Raw genomic sequence first — 24,762 nt, forward strand, 5'->3', positions numbered from 1 at the left:
GTAGTAACCCGGAAGCACTCCAAGTGTTTTAACCAGTCACAACCATTCATTCAGCTCGAGCTCGTCGCGCAGTGACAGGTAGCTACGCATGACTATTTCTCTCATTTTAACAATATTCACAACGCAGTTTTAACAATATTGATTTGTAGAATGATAATAAACAAAACAGCTGTCTTACATGGGGGAGATATGTAGTATAATGTATATATCATCACTTTTTAACGAGTTTTATGACGAGTGTCCTCGTCAGCCGGCACCAGGCAGCACTCAGGAGCTAGCTAGCTAGCTGTAGCTAGCTGCTAACGTTGAGCTTTCCTTCATTAATGAGGTTGTTATGGTAGCTAACTGCCGTAATCTTTGACCGTTAGAAGACGTCACGTCAACACAGTCTCTTTTACGTGTGTGCACGCGACTTGACAGTTGCCAGGTCAACAACATTGTCCTGACAACAGGCAGTTAGCCGGCATTGAGAGTAAGGATGGGATTTCCGGCTCTTTTTAGTGAGCCAGATCATTTGAGCTCAGCTAACCAAGGAGAGCCGGCTCTTTCGGCTCCGAAACGGCTTTTCATTTTTACCACTTCTTCCTTTTATAATTCATTGTTTTGACCTATTATTAGTATGTGTGCACATATATCACTTAAATTATTCAATATAATTATACTAAACCTTATAATTTCCTGAATATCATAATTTTACATGCTGCTTCGTTTTCGACTGTCACTCATCTTGTCTGCTATTCGTGCACCGCAACGCACCGCAACGCAACGCACCGCACCGCACCGCACCGCACCGCAACGCAACACACCGCAACGAACAGCACCGCAACGCACAGCACTGCAACGCAACACGCCACACCGCAATGCACAGCACTGCAGCGCAACGCAGCGCAGCGCAGCGCAGCGCAGCGCGAAGCAACGACCGCAACACACCGCACCGCAACACACCGCACCGCAACGCACTGCATCCCACGCACTGCAACGCAACTAACGCATCGCACCGCACTCCTCTCTCTTTCTTCTCCTCTCCCTCCTGCTCTGTACCTGTAGATCGTCAGCACGCTGCGCACCCACCGCCCCTCCCTTGATGGTATGATCCTTCTCTGTCATCACCTGATTGGTCACACGGACGTCATTAACACAACATTCAGTCACAGTCAGTGCATGGAGTGCCCGTGGCATGGAGAAGATAGTCCTATCATTCTGCCTTGAATTAATAAAAAAAATTAAAAAAACTGCTCTTTGACTGGAGCCGACTCTTATCGTTCACTTAAAAGAGCCGGCTCAATGAACCGGCTCGTTCGCGACCGACACATCACTAACTGAGAGTAAGTTAGCCATGTTAGCTAACCTACAGCAGGGCGTTGGTGTGTTTTAGATTATTACCGGTAACAACCTCAATGTTTTATAGCTTTGGTCATCACTGTTAGTACTTTTATATGTTTTTATAGGTAGAGCCAGTTGAATTCCCTCCTCTTCCCCTCCCCAGCATGGCTGCAGACTCGATGGAGATTGACGACTCTCTTTACAGGTGAGTCTAGTAACCAACCAGGGTCTGATTGTCACCTGTTTCTCCTCACCTGCACACTGTGGTCACAGGTCACTGGACATTTCTACAGGCCACTCATGTTTATTGTCTGCCACTTCTGAAATCTAGGTTTTAAAATTGTAAACACTGAGTCAGTGGTACCAGACTGTAGAATTATGGAATATATCATGTAACCTTTAATCCATGACTGTATTTGGTAACACTTAATTTTACAGGTCTGCAGATTTCATGGTAATTAGGTGATATATATATATATATATATATATATATATTTTTATAATATGTTTATTGGGTTTTCTTATTTTCACAAACACAATAAGAATAATTATAAAAAACAATAACAACAAACAAGCAAACACAGGTACAGCTTAGATCAAAAAATGTATATAGCATGTCATAGGAAATAGTCCATTGTGCAGGGAAGTCACAGGATATATGAGTTCATGTTCAAGAGACTCCTTGTGAGATAATTGAGGAGAGATCAGGTCCAATATAATTCAGATAGGGTTGCCAAATATTGTGGAACTGATCTACTTTGGTATGTAAAATATTAGTAAGATATTCCAAAGGGACCATCTCAAATATGACTTTACGCCCGCCTTGAACAGAGGGTTTCTTATCACTAATCCACTGTAATAATATATTTTTTTCTAGCAGCAAATGTAAGAATGTTATATAACCTTTTGTTGGCTGCAGTAGTTATATTTGTACTTGGGATTTCTAAACTCAAAGACATTGGATTTATTTCTAAATCCTTATCAAATATCTTTTCCATGTCACATAATATTTCACACCAGTACTTCTGTAATTTATGACACGACCAAAGGCAATGGGTTAAGGTACCTATTTCGGTTTTACATTTGAGACACAGAGCAGAAAGTGAGGGAATTAGGTGATAATTAGCAAGTAACCTATTTAAAATTTGTTTGGAATTACTGCCAAAATACCCCAATATTGACCTCAAAATTTATCGAAATAATAATTTAATAATTCTATACTAAAATAGCATATAATGGTTAAAATAGGTAATTTGGCAGTAATTCCAAAGAAATTTAAAATAGGTAACTTGGTAATCATCACCTAATTACCATGAAATTTGCGGACCTGTAAAATGAGGTGTTACCATATATTTAATTTAGGCTTTAGAATTGCTTTTTAAAAATAATATCTCTTAATATAAGGAAAAATGTCATTCCCTGCTAGTAACCCTTTTTCCCTTTACTAAAGCACTTAAAACTACAGATAACGTTACAAGACAGCAATTAACATACATTTTATACTACATACTTGATCTCTCAATCACGTCCCCCTCACCTCTTCCTTCTCTTTCTCTTTGTCCAGCCGCCAGCGATATGTGCTGGGAGACAGCGCTATGCACCAGATGGCCCAGTCCTCAGTCTTTCTCAGTGGAATGGGAGGACTGGGAATTGAGATAGGTAGGTTAAATGTTACATTATTTCACAGCAGCACTGTGATATATTCAATGCTACACCACTACACCACAGCTACACACTCCACTCTGACCAGCTGCCTCACTGAAATTGAGTCATGAATGAAAACTAACTTCCTCAAACTCAACTGTGATAAATCAGACATGATCCCTAATCACTCACCAAAACTGCTCACCATCGACGACTCCACTCTGTCTCCCTCCCCTTACATCCGCAATCTCTGAGTCATTTTCGACAGCAACCTCTCCTTTGAACATCACATCAATCACATCATCAGGACTGCCTTTTTCAACCTTAAAAAGGTAGCTCAAATCTGCCTGTCACTCTCCTTCTCTGCGGCCAAAACTCTGATCCATGCCTTCATCACATCCAGAATTGACCATTTTTTACGGCTCATCATCCAAAGTCCTAAATAAACTCCAGTACATCCAGAACTCTGCTCACCCATCCCGCTCCCGTGATCACATCACCCCTGTCCCCCAGAACCTCCACAGGCTCCCACAACAGATCCAATTCAAAGTCCTTCTCCTCACTCAAAAAGCCCACCGTAACCAGGCCCCCTCCTACCTCACCGACCTGCTCCACCACCACCACACTCATTCCCGCTCCCTCCGCGCCTCTGATGCGAACCTCCTGTCTCCACAACTCAGAACCAAGCACCGGACCTGGGCATTCGCCATAGCTGCCCCCTCCCCAAACACATCAGAGACTGCACCAAACTGTCCATGTTCAAATCACTAATCAAAACTCACCTTTTTAGAACTGATTTCTGAAAACTGAGTCTCATGAAAAGTGCTATATAAATAGAAATGTATTATTTTTTATTATTATTATTATGATCTACATCCCCAATTTTGGTTTGACACTAAGCAATTCGACTTCTGGTTTCACAGCAAAGAATATTGTCCTGGCTGGTGTGAAGGTATGTGCTCTCACTATATATCATGATTGTCCAATACAGTGACAACATATAGGCCTAATGTCTTGAGAATTTATCTTCCTGTGGCCTTATGTTGTGTATCTGTGTGCATGTGTGTGTACAGGCAGTCACCCTTCATGACATAAAGCAGTGTGAAACCTGGGATCTCGGCTCCAACTTCTTTATCCGCAAAGAGGATGTGTTGAGCCAGAGGAGAAGGTAATGCACACTACAATGCTGGACTGTTCCTCTTAACCTCTGACTTAACTCACAATCTGCAATATTACAAACTCACTTTTCCTGTAATACACATACAAGCGCTTCTATTCTATCTCAATCCATTTGCCTCTCTTTTACGTTCTACCACAGGGTGGAGGCAGTGTGCCCTCGGGTCGCGGAGCTGAACCCGTATGTCCATGTCGACATGTCTTCCTCTGCTCTGGACGACAACACTGATCTCAGCTTTCTCGTAAAGTATCAGGTAAGGCATTGCTTTTCAGAATTTGTAGTTACTTTCACGGAGAACAGAGGGTGTTTATCGGCTTGGATTCATAGCAGTTAACAATAATTTCCAATAGAGACAAGGTGTCAAGGCGAAAAAAGTTTCAAAATGTTAATAAAAACTTCTCAAACCACTCTTTCAGCATGATCCCTTTCACAGCTGTCAATGCAAATGCTCAGTTCTTCCAAACTGTCATATTTTTTACCAACATATGGGTAAACCGGGTAAACACTGCTCCTCTCTCAGGCTGTGATAAAACATTCAGGGGTTGATGTATTCTAGTCGCTGACTGGCTCATGGGTTGTCTGCATTACCTGTTTACTTGTTCATTAAAGATAGGGTTGGTAAAGATTTTAGAAACATTTTTTGTTATATTAGTTGAAATTCTCATTACGTCCCGACAGCAATCAGTGAATCAAATGCCCTGACAAAACAAAGAAAAAAATCTGGTGGCTGTTGCAGCACTGTAATAAGCCCGTGTAATGATTGGACAGGCTACCTACCTGTCTACCTGTGTGTACTCTGTCCGTGCACTCATTGCGCATCACTGGGGTCTTCCACAAGCTGCTAGGTTAACAGCTATGAGTACTAACAATAGCCATGTTTGTTGTTTACATTCATCATGATGTGTTTATGTTTTGTTTTGGGGGAGTAGCTTTGGAGGGAAGCCTGAAGGGACGGACTGTCAGTATTGCTGACTTGGCGACTTTCTCGCTAGATTTAAGGACTTTTGGAGCTAGTGCTGCTATCTACTTTCATTGGAAAAGAGTTGGAAAAATTGGGCTGGGTTTTTCGGTTGGATCATTTTTCAAAGTCTAGTGTACCCTTGGTAGTTTCTCAAGATCACCCACTCTGCCTTTAATGGAACAACTAATAATGATCTCATTGTCATTTGTTTTTAGATCGCAGATAACTAAGATAAGACCTGCATTGTTTTGTGCTCTGCTCTCTCCTCCAGTGTGTGGTTCTGACTGAAGCCAGATTGAGCCTCCAGAAGAGAGTGAATGAGTTCTGCCACTCACAACGACCTCCCATTAGAGTAAGTCTACAGTCCCCGTAGTGGTTATACATTACAGAGCATTAGCTGCACCATGTCTTACATATGGAGAACACACAAACGGTCAATTATTAACCAAACCTTTTGCCTGTGAATTAACAGTTTGACCTTATGTCCTTTCCAGTTCATTGGCTGTGATGCATATGGCATCTGTGTGCGGGTGTTTTGCGATTTCGGAGACGAGTTTGAGGTGTCCGATCCCACAGGAGAGGAGCCCAAGGAGATTTTCATCCAAAGTATCACTCAGGTAGTCTGAACACTTCAGACATTTTTTTTAAATTTGTAAATGTGACAATGAGCTCCATCTCTGTGTGTTGACTTTGGAAATATGAGCCCACAAAAGACAGTGTCTTCTCCAAAAAAACATTTGATCTCCTTTTGAATTTGGACCCTTCAGGACAATCCTGGGGTGGTAACCTGCATGGACAACCAACCACACGGCCTGCAGACAGGCCAGAGTGTTGTATTCAGAGAGGTCAATGGCATGGTGGAAGTCAACGGCACCTCACGGCCGGTTTCAGGTATTATTTCTACATTGACGATAATAAGTTCAGCATATTTTATGTTTTCAGAGTCAGAACCAGAAATACTTAATTGATCCCCAGGGGGCGTTACAGTTGCTCTAATATAAACGTATAGTATGTACAGTATCATGTAAATTCTGTATATAATGCTACAATATAAATACAATATATGTAAAGAAATATAAATAAGTACTAAAGTTAAAAATGAGAAATATGAAATATGTACAAATATTTGCATTAAGACGTGCAATATTTAACAAATAACCACAGTGCAAATAAGTAAATAAAAAATGCTTATAAGTAATTAAAAAATGCTGAGAAGGGGGATCTATTAAGTGTGTTAAATATAAATGCCAGAATGGTATAAATAAGAATTGAATAAGTAATATTTCTTGAAATGTAGAGTAAATTAAATACAGTTTTAATGACAGTGTTGCACAGTTTTTACTGTAAGTTTACTATTATTAATTCTGCAACACCAGCATACCCGATGAATCATTTAGAATATGGTTAATACTTATAAAACAAATATTTTTTTCCATAACATACTGGGTCTATTTTTGTCACATTTTAAACTATTCCAGGAGCAGATTTGGTGAGATGTTTTCTGTATAAAATGACATAATAGTGCATAAATCTAATCTAATACATTTCTGTCTGTTTTTGTATACATTTGGTGTGTGTGTGTGTGTGTGTGTGTGTGTTGTTTGAATGTGTGTGTGGTATTAGTCCTTTCCCCTCACAGTTTTGCAATAGGAGACACATCCCAACTACAACCATATGCACACGGAGGTTTCTTTGTTCTGGTGAAAACCCCAAAGACATACAGATTTGTAAGTTGACTAGTTGTCGTATCAATCAGAAACATCACAGTTGAACAAACATACATGTCTAAATAAACATATTCTTTGTGTGTATGTCCCTGCTTTTATCCACGTATGTATTTCAGGAGACGATAGAGCAACAGTTGTGTGACCCTCAGGTCCTGACTCCAGACTTGAGTAAACCAGAGGTGAGACTTTAAAAATATTCCTGGAGACTGCATCACAAAGCAAGATTAATGGGCCGGTTAGCCAGCCAACTTTGGGCTTAACCCAGTTCTACAGCAAAGTTTATTTACAAGTAAAGGAGCACGTGCGTACAGACCAGTTAAATCACTTCTTAGTATACTTTGTTCGCTTATTCTTTTTTCCTGGGTAAACAGTTCATGTCAGTTTTGGTGTTGCCAGACATCTCAAAGACTGTCTTACTAAGTCAGTCTTGCTCTGTGAAACTTACTGTTGTTTACAAAAGCCTTGTAATGTTTGTTTGAGTTTAACCGAGCAGTTTCCTCACAATCCTTTCTTTTAAATCTACCCATCAGGCCCCACTACAGATCCATGCAGCCATGTTGGCTTTGGACGCCTTTCAGGAGCAGAACAGTAAACTTCCCAACACTGGGTAAACAAAATATATCTCAGCTTTTTACTGTGTATATCTTATCTGCTGCTTAACTTTCTGTATTCCAACAGTACCTGAGGATATCATTTGTCCTGGCTGTGGATTTCAGTTTGTGAAGTTGTTGAAATTAGGGCTGTCAGTCAATCAAAATATTTAATTTGCTCGATTGTCCATAGTTAATCTCGATTAATCACACATTTGTCAAGTATTTAATACTCTTATTAACATGGGAGTGGGCAAATATGCTTGCTTTATGCAAATGTATGTATATTGGAAATCAATTCACAACATTAAACGATGACAAATATTGTCCAGAAACCCTCCCAGGTACTGCATTTAGCATAAACAATATGCTCAAATCATAACATGGCAAACTCAAGCCCAACAGGCAACAACAGCTGTCAGTGTGCTTACTCGTTATTAGAGAATTAACTTTGACAGCGCTAGTGGAAATGTGACACATTCTGAGCAGTTTTACGTTTATGCCACCAGGTGTTTACAGGATGCTGAGGTTTTACTGAAGCTAACCGAGGAAGTGAATGCAACTCTCAGGAACAAAGTGAGTGCTTTTTGTATCCCTCATTCTTTGATATTTTTTTTTTTAAACCTGCAGAGGTGCACATATATCCTCTGTGACAGACAATTGCATGCACACAGATGCCCTAACATCTCTCTATCTCTCTTTTCCCCTTCCTTTCTTCCTCTTTCCTTCCAGGCTTCTGTGAACACTGAGTTGGTGCGCTGTCTGTCGAGAACAGCGAGGGGAAATCTTCCTCCGTTAGCAGCAGCTGTCGGAGGTCTAGCCAGCCAGGAAGTTCTTAAGGCCATCACAGGGAAGTTTGCGCCACTGCAGCAATGGGTAGGTTACTCATTTTGAACTGTAGACCTCCTTTTCAGAAGGGAAATGGTGCTTATTGATAGTTCAATAGCTCAATCTATACCCCTGAGCTATTAGCTTAAATAGGGTTTAATACATTTTGTTCACCGTTTTTGCATCTATTTCAAAATGTTCCCTTATTTGTTAACTTCATCTCCTTCTCTGTTTCTCCTGTGTTTAGTTTTATCTTGATGCCATCGAGGTAGTCAGGCCACTTCAGTCTGTTTCTCCTGAGGAGTTTTTCCCAAGGGGCGATCGGTATGACGGATTACGAGCTTGCATTGGCGATTCAATGTGTCTAGAACTGCACAAGCTCAGGGTGTTCATGGTAAGGATTACGCAGTGCATACAATGCCTCTTTTATATTGAATTATTTTAAGGTTTATGTCCAAATGAACCCGACAATGTCTTCTCTTCCAGGTGGGCTGTGGTGCCATAGGCTGTGAAATGCTGAAAAACTTTGCCCTGCTTGGGGTGGGATTGGCCAACAGCTCAGGAGAGGTGGGTGTTCTTTCTGCGTTTCATCTCGTCTGTTTGACTGCACTTCTTTATGTATTGCAATATATTTCATAGCTTGACGATATGTATTTTGTACTCTGCAACTGTCAATTCTCAGGTGTGCATCACAGACCCAGACCTTATAGAAAAGTCCAACCTCAATCGGCAGTTTCTCTTCAGACCACATCATATACAGGTGAACCTTTAAAGCAATATAAACTCACCTTTACTAGTTGCAATGTGTGAAATTGTGCCTCTTCTTCTGTACAGCTGTAGGAAAATGGAAAAATATTGGATCAGACTGGCAGATACTTATACTAAAACTCCAGGACTACAATCAAAGTTAAAAAGAAACTTGATCAGAGTCAACCACATGCATCACATTTACTCACTTTTTTCTGGTTGTCCCGTATCTCAGAAACCGAAGAGTACCACAGCAGCAGAAGCCACTCGCGATATCAACCCAGACATGCAGGTGGATGCTCACCTCAACAAGGTGTGTCCTGCTACTGAGAGCATCTACAGCGACTCCTTCTACTGCCGCCTGAACCTAGTGGTCACCGCGCTGGACAACGTGGAGGCTCGGAGATATGTAGACAGGTTGGTGCAAATATTAAAGTGACACAATCAATACTCTCTAAGGGGCCGCTCACATGCCGCATCTGAAAAGGTCAAAACAAAGAAATTGATTTCCAGCACCGTAAATCCCTCACAGTAACTTTACTGCTTGATGTAAGTCTGTCAGTTTGGCTAACATTTCAACCGGATATTGTGACGTTTTTGGACGGAAAGGGTGAAGCAAGTAAAATAGTTTGTGGGACAGATCATAAAGCTCTGGGTAGTCCTGCACTAAAATGATTAACTTGTCCTCCATATATCTACCGCAGACTGATATTTACAGAAGAAAGAAAAGTTATCTGCCCGCTATGATTGTTATTTCCTCGTCACATGACAAAAGTTGAACTATTTTTATCTCGGGGCGCAGCCATCGCACCCTGAAAAATAGGCGCTTGGGAACGCTTGATCGTGTGTGACGGTGTGTCGCTCTCACGTTTGAGCGCGTCTACATTGACAACAATAAAAAACACGTCATGCGAACGGCCTCAAAACATTCAGTTGATAGTAACTTTCCCCTTAGCAGTGGCGTTGGTTTGATTTTCACTGACTGAACCCATCCCTCACCATAAACCCAGAAAGAGCATGCTTGGAGGAGTTTTGGCCAACAACTGATATTGTATTTATTTCATTTTCAGCCGCTGTTTATCCAATCAGAAAGCTCTTCTGGACTCTGGCACCATGGGAACGAAAGGACACACAGAAATCATTGTGCCAAATTTGACAGAGTCCTACAATAGCCATGTGAGTATGTGTGACAGTTTGTTCGTGTGTGGCCATCTTTGTGTTTTTTTACTCTAGTTTATTCCCTGAATTATCTCAGACCTGCTTCATAGATGCAGACCTTAGTCTTTACAGTGCTCTTAAATATATCCTTTGCTTTGCTCACCAGAGGGACCCCCCAGAAGAGGAGATCCCATTCTGCACTCTCAAGTCTTTCCCTTCTGTCATAGAGCACACCATTCAATGGGCCAGAGACAAGGTCAGCCTGCTTAACACCCAACAAGTGATCGTTGTTATCATTTTTGACAGTATGTGTCAGTGTAATGTCCTAATTTTAAACTTTTTCTTTGGGTTCATCTAGTTTGAGAACCTGTTTGCCCACAAGCCCTCTATTTACAACTCGTTCTGGCAGACCCACTCCTCGCCTGAAGTGGTGCTACAGGTAAGACTGGGTTGTTCTAACTTATTATAAATACTTTGTTTTGGTCTCTTCCAGAAATGTAATACTTTTGAAAAAACACAGTTTTTAAAGATATTTTGTGTGTGTGTGTGTGTTTATAGAGGATGCAGGCGGGGGAAAGTCTGGAGGGGTCGTTCCAGGTCATTAAACTGCTAAGCAAACGGCCTAGCCAGTGGGAGCAGTGCATCACCATTGCCCGTCTGAAATTCGAAAAGTATTTCAAGAGAAAGGTAACAAGTCTCTTCCTGAAAATACATGTTCATTTAATAGATTGTTCGTATATGTGTGTTGGTGCAAGCTCCACAATATGATATGCATGTGTTTTAGGGCTGTCAAAGTTAGTTTTCTTAAATGCAACTTGCGGTTTTTAGGTTGTAGTGGGCTCAGTTTTAAAGCTAGAGTGAAGATACTGGCATCATATGAAACTAGAAAACCTAATGAATCCATTGGTACCAACCATGTCATACTAGTTTATTGCGAAGGAGGTTAAATTATACTAAATTTTGTTGAGGAAAAACACACTGACACACTGACAGCTGTCACATTTCCACTTGCGCTGTCAAAGTTAACGCGCTAATAACGTGTCAGCACACTGACAGCTCTTGTTGCCTGTTGGGCTTGAGTTTGCCATGTTATGATTTGAGCATATTCTTTATGCTAAATGCAGTACCTGTGAGGGTTTCTGGACAATATGTGTCATTGTTTTGTGTTGTTAATTGATTTCCAATAATAAATATATACATACATTTGCATAAAGCAAGCATATTTTCCGACTCCCATGTTGATAAAAGTATTAAATACTTGACAAATCTCCCTTTTAAGGTACATTTTGAACAGATAAAAAATGTGCAATTAATTTGCGATTAATTGTGATTAAATATTTGAATCAATTGACAGCCCTAATGTGTTTACATGTTACTGATTTTGTTTTTATGTAGGCCCTACAACTGTTGCACGCTTTCCCCCTGGACACAAGGTTAAAAGATGGAAGTAAGTTTTTCTCAAACACACGTATACCTATAAAGTAACCAAATTATTTCAATAATTTAATATGCAGAACTACAGTATGAATTGTACTTAAAAGCAAAGAATATAGTGAATTCTTCTTCCCTTCCTTAGGTTTGTTTTGGCAGTCCCCAAAAAGACCTCCAGCACCTTCTGATTTTGACTTGAAAGACTCTTTGTGAGTACGCTCTTATGTTGCAGTTCAAGCCTTTCTTGTGTTGTATGTTTCATATCTAAGCTTGCCAAACCCTTCTCTTTCCCCATCAGGCACTTCTCGTTCATTGTCAGCACTGCCCGGCTCTTCGCAGGGATTTATAACATCCCTTACTCAGAAAAGGTAGGTCACGTACTTACACGCATACTGTACGCTCTCTCAAACACACTCACTTACATACTCACTGACTGCCTGAACTTTTCCTTCTTTCTCAGGATCTCTCTGAAGAGGCGGTGACCAGGGTTCTCTCAGATGTCAGGATTCCCGAGTACAGGCCCTCACAGAAAGTGAGCTTCTCCATTGATCTGGTTCTCGAGCTTCTATCTGAAAGTAAAAAATCCTAATCTTGTTGATTGTTGTGGATCTGTTCCTTCTAGAGTATAGAGACAGATGAGGCAGCAAGGAAGCCTGATTCAGCGAAGATGCCTCTAAGCAGTGAAGAGGAGAGGGAGGCCATCTCACAGCTGGAGGAGGCCATCGCTACGGACAGTGCCACAGCAGGTTTGCAATTAAAGAACAACACAACAAAGTCACAACAAATAGGGGCCGTTCACATGCTGCGTTTTTTGCACCCACAAATCCAATATTGTCAATGCCGCCGCTGCGCAAACGTTCCCAAGCGCCTATTTTTCCGGGTGCGACCAGGGAGTGAAAGCTGCGCCCTGATTTAAAAGTAGTTCAACTTTTGGCACCACATGTCATGTGATGAGGAACGACCAATCACAGCTGGCAGATATCTTTCCGTTCTTCCATAAATATCAGTGTAGAGTAAATGTGGAGGAGAACATTTAGTGCAGGGCTGACTTACCCAGAGCCCCCAGCGCCTGACCAACGCACCTCGCGTTTTCCAGGCAGTGAAAGACCCTGCATGTGTCCCGGCCCATACTCAACAGGCAGATTTGGAAATGGACACTCAAAATGACTAAATTGTACTAGTGGTATTCAGTTGTATCCAACAGGGTGAATAATTAGGGCACTTTTCCCATCCTATTAAGTGGGCAAGCCTATATTACAAACCTTCTCCTGTAAACCCCCTTCTAATATTTAGTGATAATGTCTCTGCTTTCACATGTAGAGAGGTTACAAGTGAGTCCGCTCCAGTTTGAAAAGGACGATGACAGCAACGCCCACATGGACTTTGTCACATCAGCATCTTCTCTCAGAGCCAGGATGTACTCCATCGAGCCAGCCGACAGACTCAAGACGAAACGAATCGCTGGCAAGATCATCCCTGCTATCGCCACGGCAACAGCTGCTGTGGCTGGACTGGTGAGAAATGTTTGAAATGTTACCATATTGATGGTTTAACCTGATGCCATTGTTTTGCAACACTTATAGATTTTGGTATTCAGCATTACTGCTTGATAATATGATTATCAGTATGTTTGTCTATTTGTTCAAACTTGACGATGCAACTGACCCCAATGCCTAACCTTGATGGTGGTGTAGTGTAGTTCTTTTGGGTTGTGTCAGACCGAGCCCCATGGGTCAAGGTCCGGCCACAGGACTCTCTCTGGCGAGCCCTCCTCCCTGGTGTGGCTCCAGGTTTCTCTGTTGTTTTGTCAAAGGTAGCAGACAGGGCTGAGGTTAGTTGACAGCCGGCATCGCAGGCTGGTTCTAGGGACGTAAAACGTCACCTCTCTTGGTACCAGAACACCTTAGGCCAAAGGTCGATGATCAACTTTGCGGTCATATCATCAGATATGCAGCGTTGGACACTGAAGAGAGGATCAGGTGGCGGGAGAGACTTCATCAAACTGTGACCTTCAGCACGCACAGGGATGGTTTTGCAGTTGAATGTGAAGCAGTTGGGATGAGAGTCTTAGGCCATGGTTCTCTTACGGAAAAACAGTGGATTTCTCCCTCCAGGTTGAGAGTGGTTTGCTGCCTTAAGTGAAGGAGTTCAAGCATCTCCGGGTCTTGTTGACGAGTGAGGGTAATATCGCAGCATGAGATCAACAGGTGGATTGGTGTGACATCTGCAGTAATGCGGGCGTTGTACTGAACTGCTTTCTGATTTACCAGTTGGTCTACATTCCAACCCTCTCATGGTCATGAGCTTTGGTTAGTGACTGAAAGAAGGAGATCACGTATACAAGCGGCTGAAATGAGTTTCCTCCGTAGAGTGGAAGATAGGGTAAGGAGCTCAGACATCGGAGTAGAGACGCTGCTCCTTCGCATCAAAAGGAGCCAGTTGAGGTGGTTCAGGCGTCTGATCAGGATGCCTCCTGGTCGACATCCTTTGGCGGCTTTATGGCCACGTCCAACTGGTAGGAGACCCTGGGGTAGACCCAGAACACGCTGGAGAGATAATATATTTCATTGGGCTTGGGAACACCTCAGGATCCCCCAGGAGGAGCTGGAAAACGTTGCTGCGGAGACGTTTGGATAACCTTGTGTAGTCTCCTGCTGCCCCTATGACCCCGGCCTGGGATACGCAGCAGAGGATGGATGGATGAATGGATGTTGAAAAGTGTGGTTGACAAATTAATTTCCATTGTTCAATACTAATAATATATCAATAATTTTGCGTTATTGTTTTGATGCATTCAGGTGGCCCTGGAGTTGGTCAAGGTGGTTGGAGGCTACGAATTTGAATCTTTCAAAAACTGCTTCTTTAACTTGGCCATCCCTGTAGTGGTGCTCACCGAGCCGGCCCCGGTCAAACAGTCACTCATCAGGTAAGGGCATGCACAATTTCTCAATCTCACTGTCTCTCACACTACTTAAAAGTGATAAAACACCTTTAATGGTTTTCCTGGCATGATGTTTTGACCACATGCACTGAAAATGTCTATTACAATTAAGGCCATACTTTACTATTACTGCACCACCACAGTAGCAAAGTGATCATTTCAGCTAGAAGATGGCACCAAATGCAGAATCTTTCATTTATTATTATTACAATGTAATGTAGTGACAGCCTGAATGACGTCTTTCCCAGGAACGACATTTACTTCTCCATCTGGGACTGTTGGACTATCTGTGGTCACGAGGACTTCACTCTTTCTGACTTCATGAATGCAGTGAGGGTGAGAGACCATTTTGATGCATTAGCAATTCAGATACCACATTATTGTATTTCCCCTGAGGTCTGTCATTGCTTCTTTGTAGTTTATCTTTGTCTGGGTTTTTTTTCACAACTTGTTGTTTTATTTCAGGAAAAGTATGGAATTGAACCCACAATGGTCGTCCATGGAGTGAAGATGCTCTATGTGCCTGTGATGCCTGGACACTCAAAGAGACTCAAACTAACGCAAGTGTTTCCTGATTCTCCCATTTTTTTGTGACCCCTGATGAATACTGTTCCTCTTCTGTTCACCTTCTCCCAAAATAGAAATCAGTTACAAAACAGAACTTTGAAGGTTATAGTAAAGGTCCAGACACACCAAGCCGACATCAGAGAACTAGCGGCGATGAAGGCCAAGTGCGTCGCTTTTGTCATAGCTGACAAGTTGCATTCGAACACACTGCAAAGACTACAGCCGACGGCCAGTTGGCACGTACGTTCTGCGTCTGCCTGAGGCAATAACTCTCCCTACCAGCAGGTGGCGGTAGTCTGTATTTGTCATTCAAAAAAGGAAACCGGAAAACCGAGGATGGCGGATATCCAAGCCGTTGTTCTGATACGTACATGAAACAAAGCGGCGTTTGCCGAACATTTTCACACCACTCTCACTCACCACTCAGCTTCATTCCAGATGGCCATGTTGTTGTGAAAATATCCGTGTATTGGAATGATGAGATGAATATGAAAAATGAGAAGAGCCTTCTGTGTTTTTCCTCTCGACTTTACTCGTTCAAAGACTAGTGTGCTTGCTTTCCTCACCTCCGTTTCTCTTCTCGTGCACTGATTCGTTTAAGCTGAACAGCCGATCAGAGTGATTTATTTCGCCGCCGGGCTCCGCCGCCGATTCAACATGCTGAATCGGCAAAAAAGCCTCCGACACAGGCAGACTAGAGCCGACGGTGCGGGACACACCGTAAAACTAGGCCGACAGACGCTCACCGACGGCCCCAAACTGTCCGATGGTCGACCGCCAGCTTGGTGTGTCAGGGCCTTAAGTCTGTTGCTCGCTCAAAGACACTTCAGCAGGGTGGACGCTTTCTGTCATTTCAAGCATCAAAACATGCTCTTTCTCATCACTACACCACCCTGTGGACTTTTGCTTGAGTGTCTGTATTGTCGGAGGTCAACAGATGCACTTAACATTGCCTCTGACTCTCTCCAGGATGCAGAAGCTGATCAAGCCATCAGTGGACCGCCGCTACGTCGACCTCACCGTGTCATTCGCTCCGGAAGCAGACGGAGACGAAGACCTGCCCGGTCCTCCCGTCAGGTACTTCTTCGGCCGCAACGGAGAGACACCCTGACACCTTCCTAGATGTCGTCCTCAAACCTCTTGTGTCCTTACTTCCCTTCTTTCATGTAAATTGTTGTACCCCAATAACCTGGGCCATGGCCGAGAGCTTTCCTTCAGGATGACAGCTCCTGGCCCCAACACCAGCCCCCCCTGTACGTAACGGAGCAAGAGAAGGCCTGTCGTGGTCTCGATCTTTCTTGCCCCAGATCTAGCCAACACAAGGCTGCTTGAGTAGCACTTAACTGTACCTGTGTACATATATTTTCTCTGTTCTGTTTTCTACTCTGGTGAAATGCACAGCTCCGCCTGTGTCGATGCCTTAATTGATTAATAACCTTTTTCTGTTTGTGGCAGTGAGTCTGACTAAAAAACGATGTTTACAGAAAGCTGCATACTCTCAAAACACAACCCCATCGGTCTCATTTCTGTTGTAAGTCTGCTAGGCCCTAAAAGGGGGGCAGTGGTAGGACTGTTGAAGTGGATTTGTAGTTGGTAGGCATCACATCTTCTTCCTCAGAGTCCTCTCATTGGCTTTTAAATTATTGCCAACCACAGAATTTGACCGACGTTGGTCATCTCCCTTTATAGAAACAGGTCCAGCCAATATTTGTTGTATAATTTAGAGGTGCAAAAGGTCAGTGGACAACGGCAAAATCACCTAAGATGCTGATTATCATTGTGTCTGCAGATGATTGTTCTCTTTTATGATCACTTTGACTGCCTCATAAAAAACACATTTATAACACAGAGGATGAGTATTAACCCAAACATTATAGAGCAACACAATGGCAGCATCTAGACGTGCTTCATCACAGGTTAATGCACGTCAATTCTTTGGGATGTCACCGTCCTGTTGACGAGCGCCAACGCTTCAGAAAAGCAGCAATTTTATCACATTGCTCCCCAGTTAACTGAAGTGCATCAAATAACGCAGCAGATGTGCATTACGCTTAACTTTTTGGGTAAATCACCCACTAAAAGTAGCTGTGAGTCTTGCTTATCATGTTAAATACTTAGGTAATGACAGCATTGACATCAGTTAAACACATTTGGGTAAACAATATGTTCTTCATTGTATTAAGTAATGGCATGAGTTCAGTGGCTGTTTCACACACAGAAAAAGCCAGACATGAAACATCTGTACCACCATCTGGAATCACACTCCTACTGTTTGTTTTTTTCTAACAAAATCTGTGCTGTTCACAATTTATTTGTTGCATTTGTTTATGGATGTGTGTCCATGACATGTATTTATTTACTTGTTACTCATTTTGCCACTTTTTTGTGTCAAACTGAGCCCGTGTTGATGAGCTCTGTGGAGTCATGGTGCACTGGTTAATTGTGAATCAACAATGAACAAAAGTCATCCTAAAAGTACATCATCCTTCTATTTAGGTTCAGTTGAAGGTTGTGAAAGGGGTCTTGGCTTAAATTGGCAATAAAGTCGATGTAGTTTTGAATTGAATCATTTAAAAATATTTCGTTTTGAGGTTATTGAGATCCACCTGAAGATACTAACAGGTTATCGTTTGTGTCAATTAAGACTAAAGTCACACAAAATGCATCCTCGACCACGTTTTATTTTTCTCCCCATAATCAGAGGTGGTGAATTTCGCTTTGCACAGAAAATGTCATATCATATTGACAACACTTCTTGTGCAGTGAATGTCATAAGTGTAAAACAAAACAGTGTTAATGTGTGACCATGATAATGATATATGTTCCTGTGACAGACAACTCAACCAACGGTCCAATAAAATGTGAGATTTCAGGATGTCCTCAAGACTAAAGCTGCTCGGTGTCTTTGTTTTACATGCATCACAGTAGAGCTGAAACGATTAGTTGTTCGATGGAGAAATGATCTGCAACTATTTTGATAATTGTTTCAGTCATTTTTTTTCAAGTAAAAATAGTGGAAAAAAAGGCAAAAAACATTCTCCAGTTCCAGCTTCTAATGAGAGGATTTGCTGCTTTTCTTTGTCACATATCATTGTAAACTGAATATCTTTGGGTTTGGGACGTTTTGTTGAATGAAGCAAGACATTTGCACACATCATCTTGGGCTCTTGGAAGTTGTAACGGCCATTTTCTTCCCACAATTTTGACATTTCATAGAGTAAACAATTCACGAAAAAAAAAAACAATTAGCACATTAAGCGATAATAGATAAACATTTTGAGTTATTAAATTACATAGAATATCATCTTGCAGAAAAATTTCATGGCAAGTATTGGGTTATTAGTAAATAAAATGCTATACTTTTTACAAAAATGTATATTTGTTACACTGTACACCGGTAAATATAAATATAAATACATTCAATAGTTCATTTAGAGCTCATATGCAATCATATGCATGTATTTATCTTGCATTTCATTATTGTTAATGCAGTGATTAAAAAAATACTGATTTCTGTACAAATGGTACAGTAGTATTAACATATTACAGAACATTAAGCAATAAGTGCATGTATTTTATGTAGACATTAAACATCAAAATATTCACATTATATATCGAGGTCCTGCAAGTTGCCCCAGCTGGTTCCCACCTTGACTTTGGCCTTGAGCTTTACGTACAGCTTTACTGCTGACTCCATCTCCCTCTTGACTATCTGAGCAACCTGACAGAAAGACAAAGAATTACGTATATATGTGGTCTTTTTCAGAATGTGTTAACCTGTTTCTCCACACTACAAAAAACTTGTAAGATATAGTCTACATTAAAGGTTCAGTGTGTAGGATTTGGCGATGAGGATCTATCAAAAGTTGTGTTAATCCGTTAAAGAAATGAGTTGCGTTAAAACGAATTTGCGTTAACACATTATTATTGCGTTAACTTTGACAGCCATATTATCAATACATACAACTGTAACTAACCTGCTTTTTCGGCCCAGAAATATCAAATCACACACAGTTATAACTTCTACTCAGCACCATCCTTCCTGTAAACTACTCTATAATATTTACCAAATACTACTGATGATTTGGCAACTCAAATAATAAGGTTCATACCTGTATGAGGTCTTCCTCTGTGGTTTCATAGATGAGCTCATCATGCAGCTGCAGGACAAAGTAGGCTCCTCTGAGTTGAGGCGTCCCAGCCCTGCGGTGATTGGTGTCTGTATAACGGACGTCATTAGACATGATTAACCTACAGACTTTGAAATGATACAGTGGTTATCTCTTTCTGCATGTGGTGTATATACACAGTATGGGAATAGAAGTGTAAGTCACCTGAGTGTGCGTGCTGGTGAGAGAGTGGAGCTGCAGGATATGTTTTGCGTAGTCGTTTCTGGATGTTCACGGTGGCGAGCTTAACGATGTCTGCTGCTGAACCCTGTACAGTTGTGTTCACTGCCTGGCGCTCTGCCTGAAGAGACAGAGAAGTTAAGGAATAAATGAAAGATCACGCTTGAATTTTACATTGTACTGTTTATAAATAAATTCTGCTGGACGAGCATGCTTACATGTGCTTTGATGTGCGTATTGGCGTTAGTGATCCCAGGTAGGTATCTCCTACGGCCCATCAGAGTCTGAACGTAGCCATTCTTAATACAGTTCTTCACAGTTTCTTTAAGGAAAACATTGATCCCTGAAACACAAGACAGGACACGGATTTTCATTTTGTCTTCCCAGTACTTCTGTTGTTTCAATGATTATACCCTCTTTTATAAATTTACATGTGCTTTGATATCTAGTTTTCAGACCAAAAATAAAAACAATACTTACAATTGCATTATGAGGAATCACTTGTGTTTATTACACGGCTTTGTTGAATACTTGATTCTGATTGGTTCAATCACAGCATTCTATGGTCTGTTATTTCTTTATAACAGACCGTTGCTATGAACGAGTTCTGATGTCAGACTCAGGCGGACCGTACTTGTGTCAAATTATTGATTTCTTAAGTAAGTAGCCGTGTAATAAGTGGGATAATGTACAGCTAGTGGGTCATTGTTGTGAAATAAACCCCTTCAGGGCGATGAAAGACCCCTGTCAGGGTTTATTTCACAACAATGACCGGCTCACTGTACATTATCCCTTACATGTAGGATTCAGCCAATTAGACTTGTCAGGCTATTAAATAGGTGTTATCAGTCGCTATAAGCACCATAGATGTGGGTTGATAGAGGCCTACTACACCCAATAGCAGGTTTTATCATCTATTCAAATGGTAGATCACCGAAATTAGATGTAAAAGAACACAACATTATAATTATGAAAGGAGCAGAAGTGGAAGTCAGACCTAAACACGACCTTCTCCCAGGAGGCTGGGATTCAAATCCCGTGTAAAACCAACAAGGAGTGCTTATAGCGACCAATGACACTTACAGTACTGTATTTAATGGCCTGATAACAGTCGAATCGGGTGCAGGATTCCACTGCCACAAACTTAATTATGCGCACAAATAATAATTTATAATAATGAGAATCAAACAGCGGTGTATACCTTTGTATCTGGCCTTGAAACTCTCTATGTAGCAGGCCGCGTCATTCTCCTCCACTCCCATTTGCTCCCCCAGAGACTTGGCTCCCATCCCATAGATAATGCCATAGCAAATCTGCAAAGACAAACACACCAGTGGTGAGAATGCACGCGTGTCCGTGTCGTCATCTCTTGCCTGCCTAGTCGTACCTGTTTTGCCTGTTGTCTGAGGTTGTCGCTCACAGACCCTTGGTCGATGCTTTTCCACTCGGCGGCAATGCAGCGAAACACGTCTGCTCCTCCATTCAGCACCTGGCGACGCACACAGTTCATCATCTATTTTGCCTGTTTACTGATGTTTGTAGTATATAATGTTTCCTTGCTATTTACTGACTTGCAGAAGGCGTTGATCCTTGGAGAGGTGAGACAACACTCTCAACTCCAGTTGAGAATAATCAGCTGCCAAAATCATCCCACCTGCAGCGCAGTACAGAAAGACACAGCTGGTAGAACAGACAGAAAAGGTGACCTGCCACACAAAGCAACTAAATCATCATACAGTAGTAACCTGAAAAAGGTACGAAGGCGTGTCTCATGCTGACAGAGAAGGCCGGGCCTTGTTCTGCACGGCCCGCTGAAGCTGAAGGCACCACAGAACGTCTCTTCTTTCTGTAACAAAACAGTACGATCACTAGTTAGACAAACGTTCTATTCAGCTTAACACGTAACCCTTGTCAACTTTGGAGAAAACCCATGGAATTCAGTGCATTCCTACCCACACACAGCATGTAACGAGTCTGTCTGCTATTTTTCCATCAGCGCAATGCATGATGGTACATAGTGCCTGGTTAGTGACCATCGTTGTCCACTACTTTTCACAATGCATTGTGGGATACTTTAAGTCCACTATATAGGGTGTAATAATTCTTAAAATACATTTGGACAGCACCACAAAATGGCAAACTCACTATATAGCGAGTGATTTCCGACACAGCCCATGTCTCATTTTACTGAGAAAACACTCCTCAAGTACTCCCTCGGTGGTGTAACCCCACTCTCGCGTTCATACATTCAGTGCAGTGAACTTTGATGTTGACCTACCCTGTTTTGGTGGTCGTGTGGCAGCGGTCTTGTGAAGGTGGGCTCTCCCCCACCACCGTGGGCAAGGAAATCTCAAAGTCTTTGGGGACATTCTGGATGTTGGGCTCAATGAAGCTCACTCTACCTGACAAAAGAATGAGCTGCATCACCGAATGCTTTAAATTGACTTCAAATACAATTGTATTACATGACGAACACAAAATGGCGTTGCACGTCGTCAGTAAGGGCAGCTGGTTGAGGTTGGGAATTGGGCCTCTATCTCTAAAATTACGTCAAAATCTCAAGCTGGCAGCGTCTCATATCCAGGATATTTTGGCTTCACTTCTGTACAGTGGGAGGAAGTGGAGACACGTTGTCCATCTTTATATAAAGTCTATAGTGCATCTGTGTGTATGTGTGTTACCTGTGGCGGTGTGTGTCTGGGCGATGGTGTAAATTCTGTCCATGGCCAGTGTGGTGTGGTATTGCTTCTCCCTCTGCAGGGGGAACACCACTTTAGTCAAGGCGTTGGTGATCCGCCTCCACTCCAGAATAACACCAGGCAACGGGTGCAGCGGGCGGAGCTTCTCCAGAACATCCTGCCAGCCATCATTACAATTCAGTGTAAACATAGTGAACAATATTACCTCCCTGACGGTATAAAAAAAACTGTTAAACTACTTGATGGTAGCAGCAAGAGTTTCATGTAAAGCAAAGTAGTCTCACCTTGGTGGTGCTGAACTGCTTTCCAAGTCGTACTCTGCCGCCGCCGCCGCCTCTCCTGGTGTAGCCAAGAGTCTTCTTACTTTTCGGTCCACCCACGTCACCGTTTGGAGGCAGGTGTAGCTCTAAAAACAACACCTACAGTACAGCAGCTTGGTAAGTTTTACTACACTTTGTTGTACTTTACTGAGTATTTTGGAATTGGGTTGTAGAAGATGTGTCGGACCTGTGCTATGTCGTCGATGCTGGTGAGGGAGAAGCTGTGTCCGGCCAGGTTGTAAGCCTGAGACTCCAGCGCTGTGAGCTTGGCTTGCATCACATGTTTTTGTCTTTCACACTCTTGGACGCTGAAGCCAACTCCGTTCAACTCCAACAGAGCCAAAGACACTTGGGAGGGCATCTCAACGCTCCTGAATACGTCTGTTACGTGCACACAGAAACAATACAACAATGGTTAAATCACCATGTTTACTACAGTTCTTACCACCGTAAGGAATACGGTATGACTGTCCGTTAGAGTGCTCTTTATACCGAGCATGCCGTCCTTCTCTAGCAGGCCAGTGAGATGGTTCATGACGGAGTGTAAGAGCACACTCTTGGTCGCCGCCCTGACACGAGGACAGTGTGCATGCGCATTCCCAAGTCCGTCCAGCAGAGGTAACTCTTCAGGACAGTAGACCGTCACCATGTTGGGTAGAGTCCTCTCCTCGCTGCCAGGGTCCACCAGCCAGCACGCAACCTATGGCAGACATTCAAAACAGAGTCACTTTGCTGCATTATGAAGTCTGTTCCTGACACTGTATCAAGGGTTCTTACTCAAACAACAAATATTTTGTCCTTTTCTGTTAAATGTTCTTCTTTAAAGCCCCTAAAAAAATGAGTGAACATTGGTGCATACATTGCTGTCTTCCACAGTGTCATTTATCTCAAAGTCAGAAATAGAGGTGGACCGATAGTGGATTTTTAAAGGCAGATATAATAACGATAGTTTGGGCTACTTTTGCATATGCTGTTTTCAATCTTTCTTTTTTTCACTCTGAATTTAATAATTCATAAGAGAACATCCTAAAGTGTGATTTGATGGATTACATCATTGGAAATGTTTCTATTTATTTGCAATGGGCGTTGTGTTGTTCTGTGGTTTACAGTATGACTGGCCAGGATTACTTCTGTTTCACGTCTCGTACATTGTTAAATACCACTCTTGCAAACCATTAATGTTGATGCATATTTCCGGGATAAGGAGGATCCTCTAAGTGTGTGATCTCATTTCATGAATGGATGGTTACGTGGCTGGATTATTTGGAAGAGAGAACACCATATTGGTACAGTTAGCAAGTTAAAGTAGCAGTTGAAAGATTTCTTTTCCTCCCTGTCTGCCTGTCTTGTATCTGGGACAGAAAGCTGATACTGTTGCGTTATATACTTGAGAGATAACCTTTTTTCTCCCCCTCTACCTTGACTTTGTGAATAGAGCCTCCATGCAAAACAGTGATGTACGTCCCCGTGTGACTGGTGGGGGCTGTGCACTATCCGGTGATAACAATTTGTAAAACGTCCTATCGGCGCCGATTAATCGGTCAAACCGATCAATCGGTCTTCCTCTAATCAGAAATGTATGAGAATATCAGTAAGAGGTTTTTAAATGAAATCCCACGTAACAGCTTGCTCATAATTATCAGGATGTGAGTTTCTATCTATGTACTGTACGAAAATGACAGTATGCATACTCCCTCACCTTTGGATCTTCACAGTTTCCCTCCAAGCTGATGCCACAGCTCAGGACTAGCATCTTGTACACCTGAATGATGTCATACGTGACAACAACACCTCCTCCTTGAGGCCCGCTCAGACAGGTCTTCACCTGCCGCAACCTCTCACTTACTGGCAAATCATCATCCAGTGGGGGAGGGGCCAGACTGGAGCTCAAACCTGAGGGGTAACAGACAGGCTGAACAAACACTTTTGGAATGAGCCTGTTTATACAGTAAAGTACATGCATGTATGTGTGTGTGTCGGTACCTTTGCTCTGCTCTTGCTGCAGAGACATGTAGTATGCATCTCTAACTCCCCAGCAGACAGACAGTCCAATCAACACCAGTCCATCACTGTCTCTTACTGGAAAACCATCAGCCCTGTGGAGCTTCTGGTGAGCTGCTGATGCTGCACAGGAAACACGCACATGGATGAGGAGACTGCATACAACACAGCCTTTGTTTATGTTTTAAAGGGGATTTATAATGCTTATTTTCAGGTTCATACTTGTAATTTGGGTTTCTATTAGAACATGTTTACATGCTTTAATGTTCAAAAAAGGCTTTATTTTTTCTCCCCTTTAA

General features: G+C 42.2%; 2 protein-coding genes across 4 annotated transcripts in view; one reads left to right on the forward strand and one right to left on the reverse strand.

Annotated features, from left to right (window-relative positions):
* On the forward strand, window positions 1-17,985 carry uba6 (ubiquitin like modifier activating enzyme 6). 2 transcript variants are annotated; one of them, XM_037763775.1, is made up of 32 exons: window positions 1-78; window positions 1,449-1,528; window positions 2,888-2,982; window positions 3,891-3,919; window positions 4,041-4,135; window positions 4,286-4,397; window positions 5,377-5,457; window positions 5,600-5,722; window positions 5,873-5,996; window positions 6,729-6,832; window positions 6,949-7,011; window positions 7,363-7,439; window positions 7,932-7,998; window positions 8,155-8,298; window positions 8,498-8,644; window positions 8,737-8,817; window positions 8,933-9,010; window positions 9,233-9,414; window positions 10,068-10,173; window positions 10,322-10,411; window positions 10,514-10,594; window positions 10,714-10,842; window positions 11,551-11,602; window positions 11,732-11,795; window positions 11,885-11,954; window positions 12,047-12,118; window positions 12,209-12,332; window positions 12,907-13,100; window positions 14,385-14,512; window positions 14,776-14,863; window positions 14,993-15,087; window positions 16,064-17,985. In XM_037763775.1, exons 2-32 carry the CDS (start codon window positions 1,488-1,490, stop codon window positions 16,203-16,205), a joined length of 3,078 nt encoding a protein of 1,025 aa, XP_037619703.1. In that variant the 5' UTR covers window positions 1-78; window positions 1,449-1,487; the 3' UTR covers window positions 16,206-17,985. The 2 variants fall into 2 exon arrangements, with proteins under 2 accessions (XP_037619703.1, XP_037619704.1); XM_037763776.1 differs by lacking the exon at window positions 1-78 and adding an exon at window positions 1,307-1,325.
* Window positions 17,812-24,762, reverse strand: part of polq (polymerase (DNA directed), theta) — a 20,456-nt gene continuing 13,505 nt past the window's right edge. The window contains exons 21-35 of one of the 2 annotated variants that reach the window (XM_037763773.1): window positions 24,446-24,586; window positions 24,162-24,355; window positions 22,955-23,162; window positions 22,650-22,843; window positions 22,427-22,561; window positions 22,125-22,299; window positions 21,722-21,845; window positions 21,189-21,289; window positions 21,015-21,097; window positions 20,831-20,932; window positions 20,645-20,756; window positions 19,662-19,786; window positions 19,429-19,564; window positions 19,207-19,313; window positions 17,812-18,815 (exon numbers count right to left, since the gene is read on the reverse strand). In XM_037763773.1, coding sequence (XP_037619701.1) covers window positions 18,702-18,815; window positions 19,207-19,313; window positions 19,429-19,564; window positions 19,662-19,786; window positions 20,645-20,756; window positions 20,831-20,932; window positions 21,015-21,097; window positions 21,189-21,289; window positions 21,722-21,845; window positions 22,125-22,299; window positions 22,427-22,561; window positions 22,650-22,843; window positions 22,955-23,162; window positions 24,162-24,355; window positions 24,446-24,586 — 2,051 coding nt within the window. In that variant the 3' untranslated portion in view covers window positions 17,812-18,701. Of the gene's footprint in view, window positions 18,816-19,206; window positions 19,314-19,428; window positions 19,565-19,661; window positions 19,787-20,644; window positions 20,757-20,830; window positions 20,933-21,014; window positions 21,098-21,188; window positions 21,290-21,721; window positions 21,846-22,124; window positions 22,300-22,426; window positions 22,562-22,649; window positions 22,844-22,954; window positions 23,163-24,161; window positions 24,356-24,445; window positions 24,587-24,762 lie in introns of those variants that run through there. The other variant, XM_037763774.1, reaches the window with a different exon arrangement.

The sequence above is a fragment of the Sebastes umbrosus genome, chromosome 3, assembly GCF_015220745.1.
Source record: "Sebastes umbrosus isolate fSebUmb1 chromosome 3, fSebUmb1.pri, whole genome shotgun sequence".
NCBI classification, from domain to species: domain Eukaryota; kingdom Metazoa; phylum Chordata; class Actinopteri; order Perciformes; family Sebastidae; genus Sebastes; species Sebastes umbrosus.

Bases quoted from the DNA above. Each gene is read 5' to 3' on its own strand.
- uba6 (XM_037763775.1), top strand. From the start codon at position 1,488: ATGGCTGCAGACTCGATGGAGATTGACGACTCTCTTTACAG. The intron at 8,818-8,932 runs GTGGGTGTTCTT...GTCAATTCTCAG, and splicing joins TGGCCAACAGCTCAGGAGAG to GTGTGCATCACAGACCCAGA. The intron at 14,864-14,992 runs GTGAGAGACCAT...GTTTTATTTCAG, and splicing joins ACTTCATGAATGCAGTGAGG to GAAAAGTATGGAATTGAACC.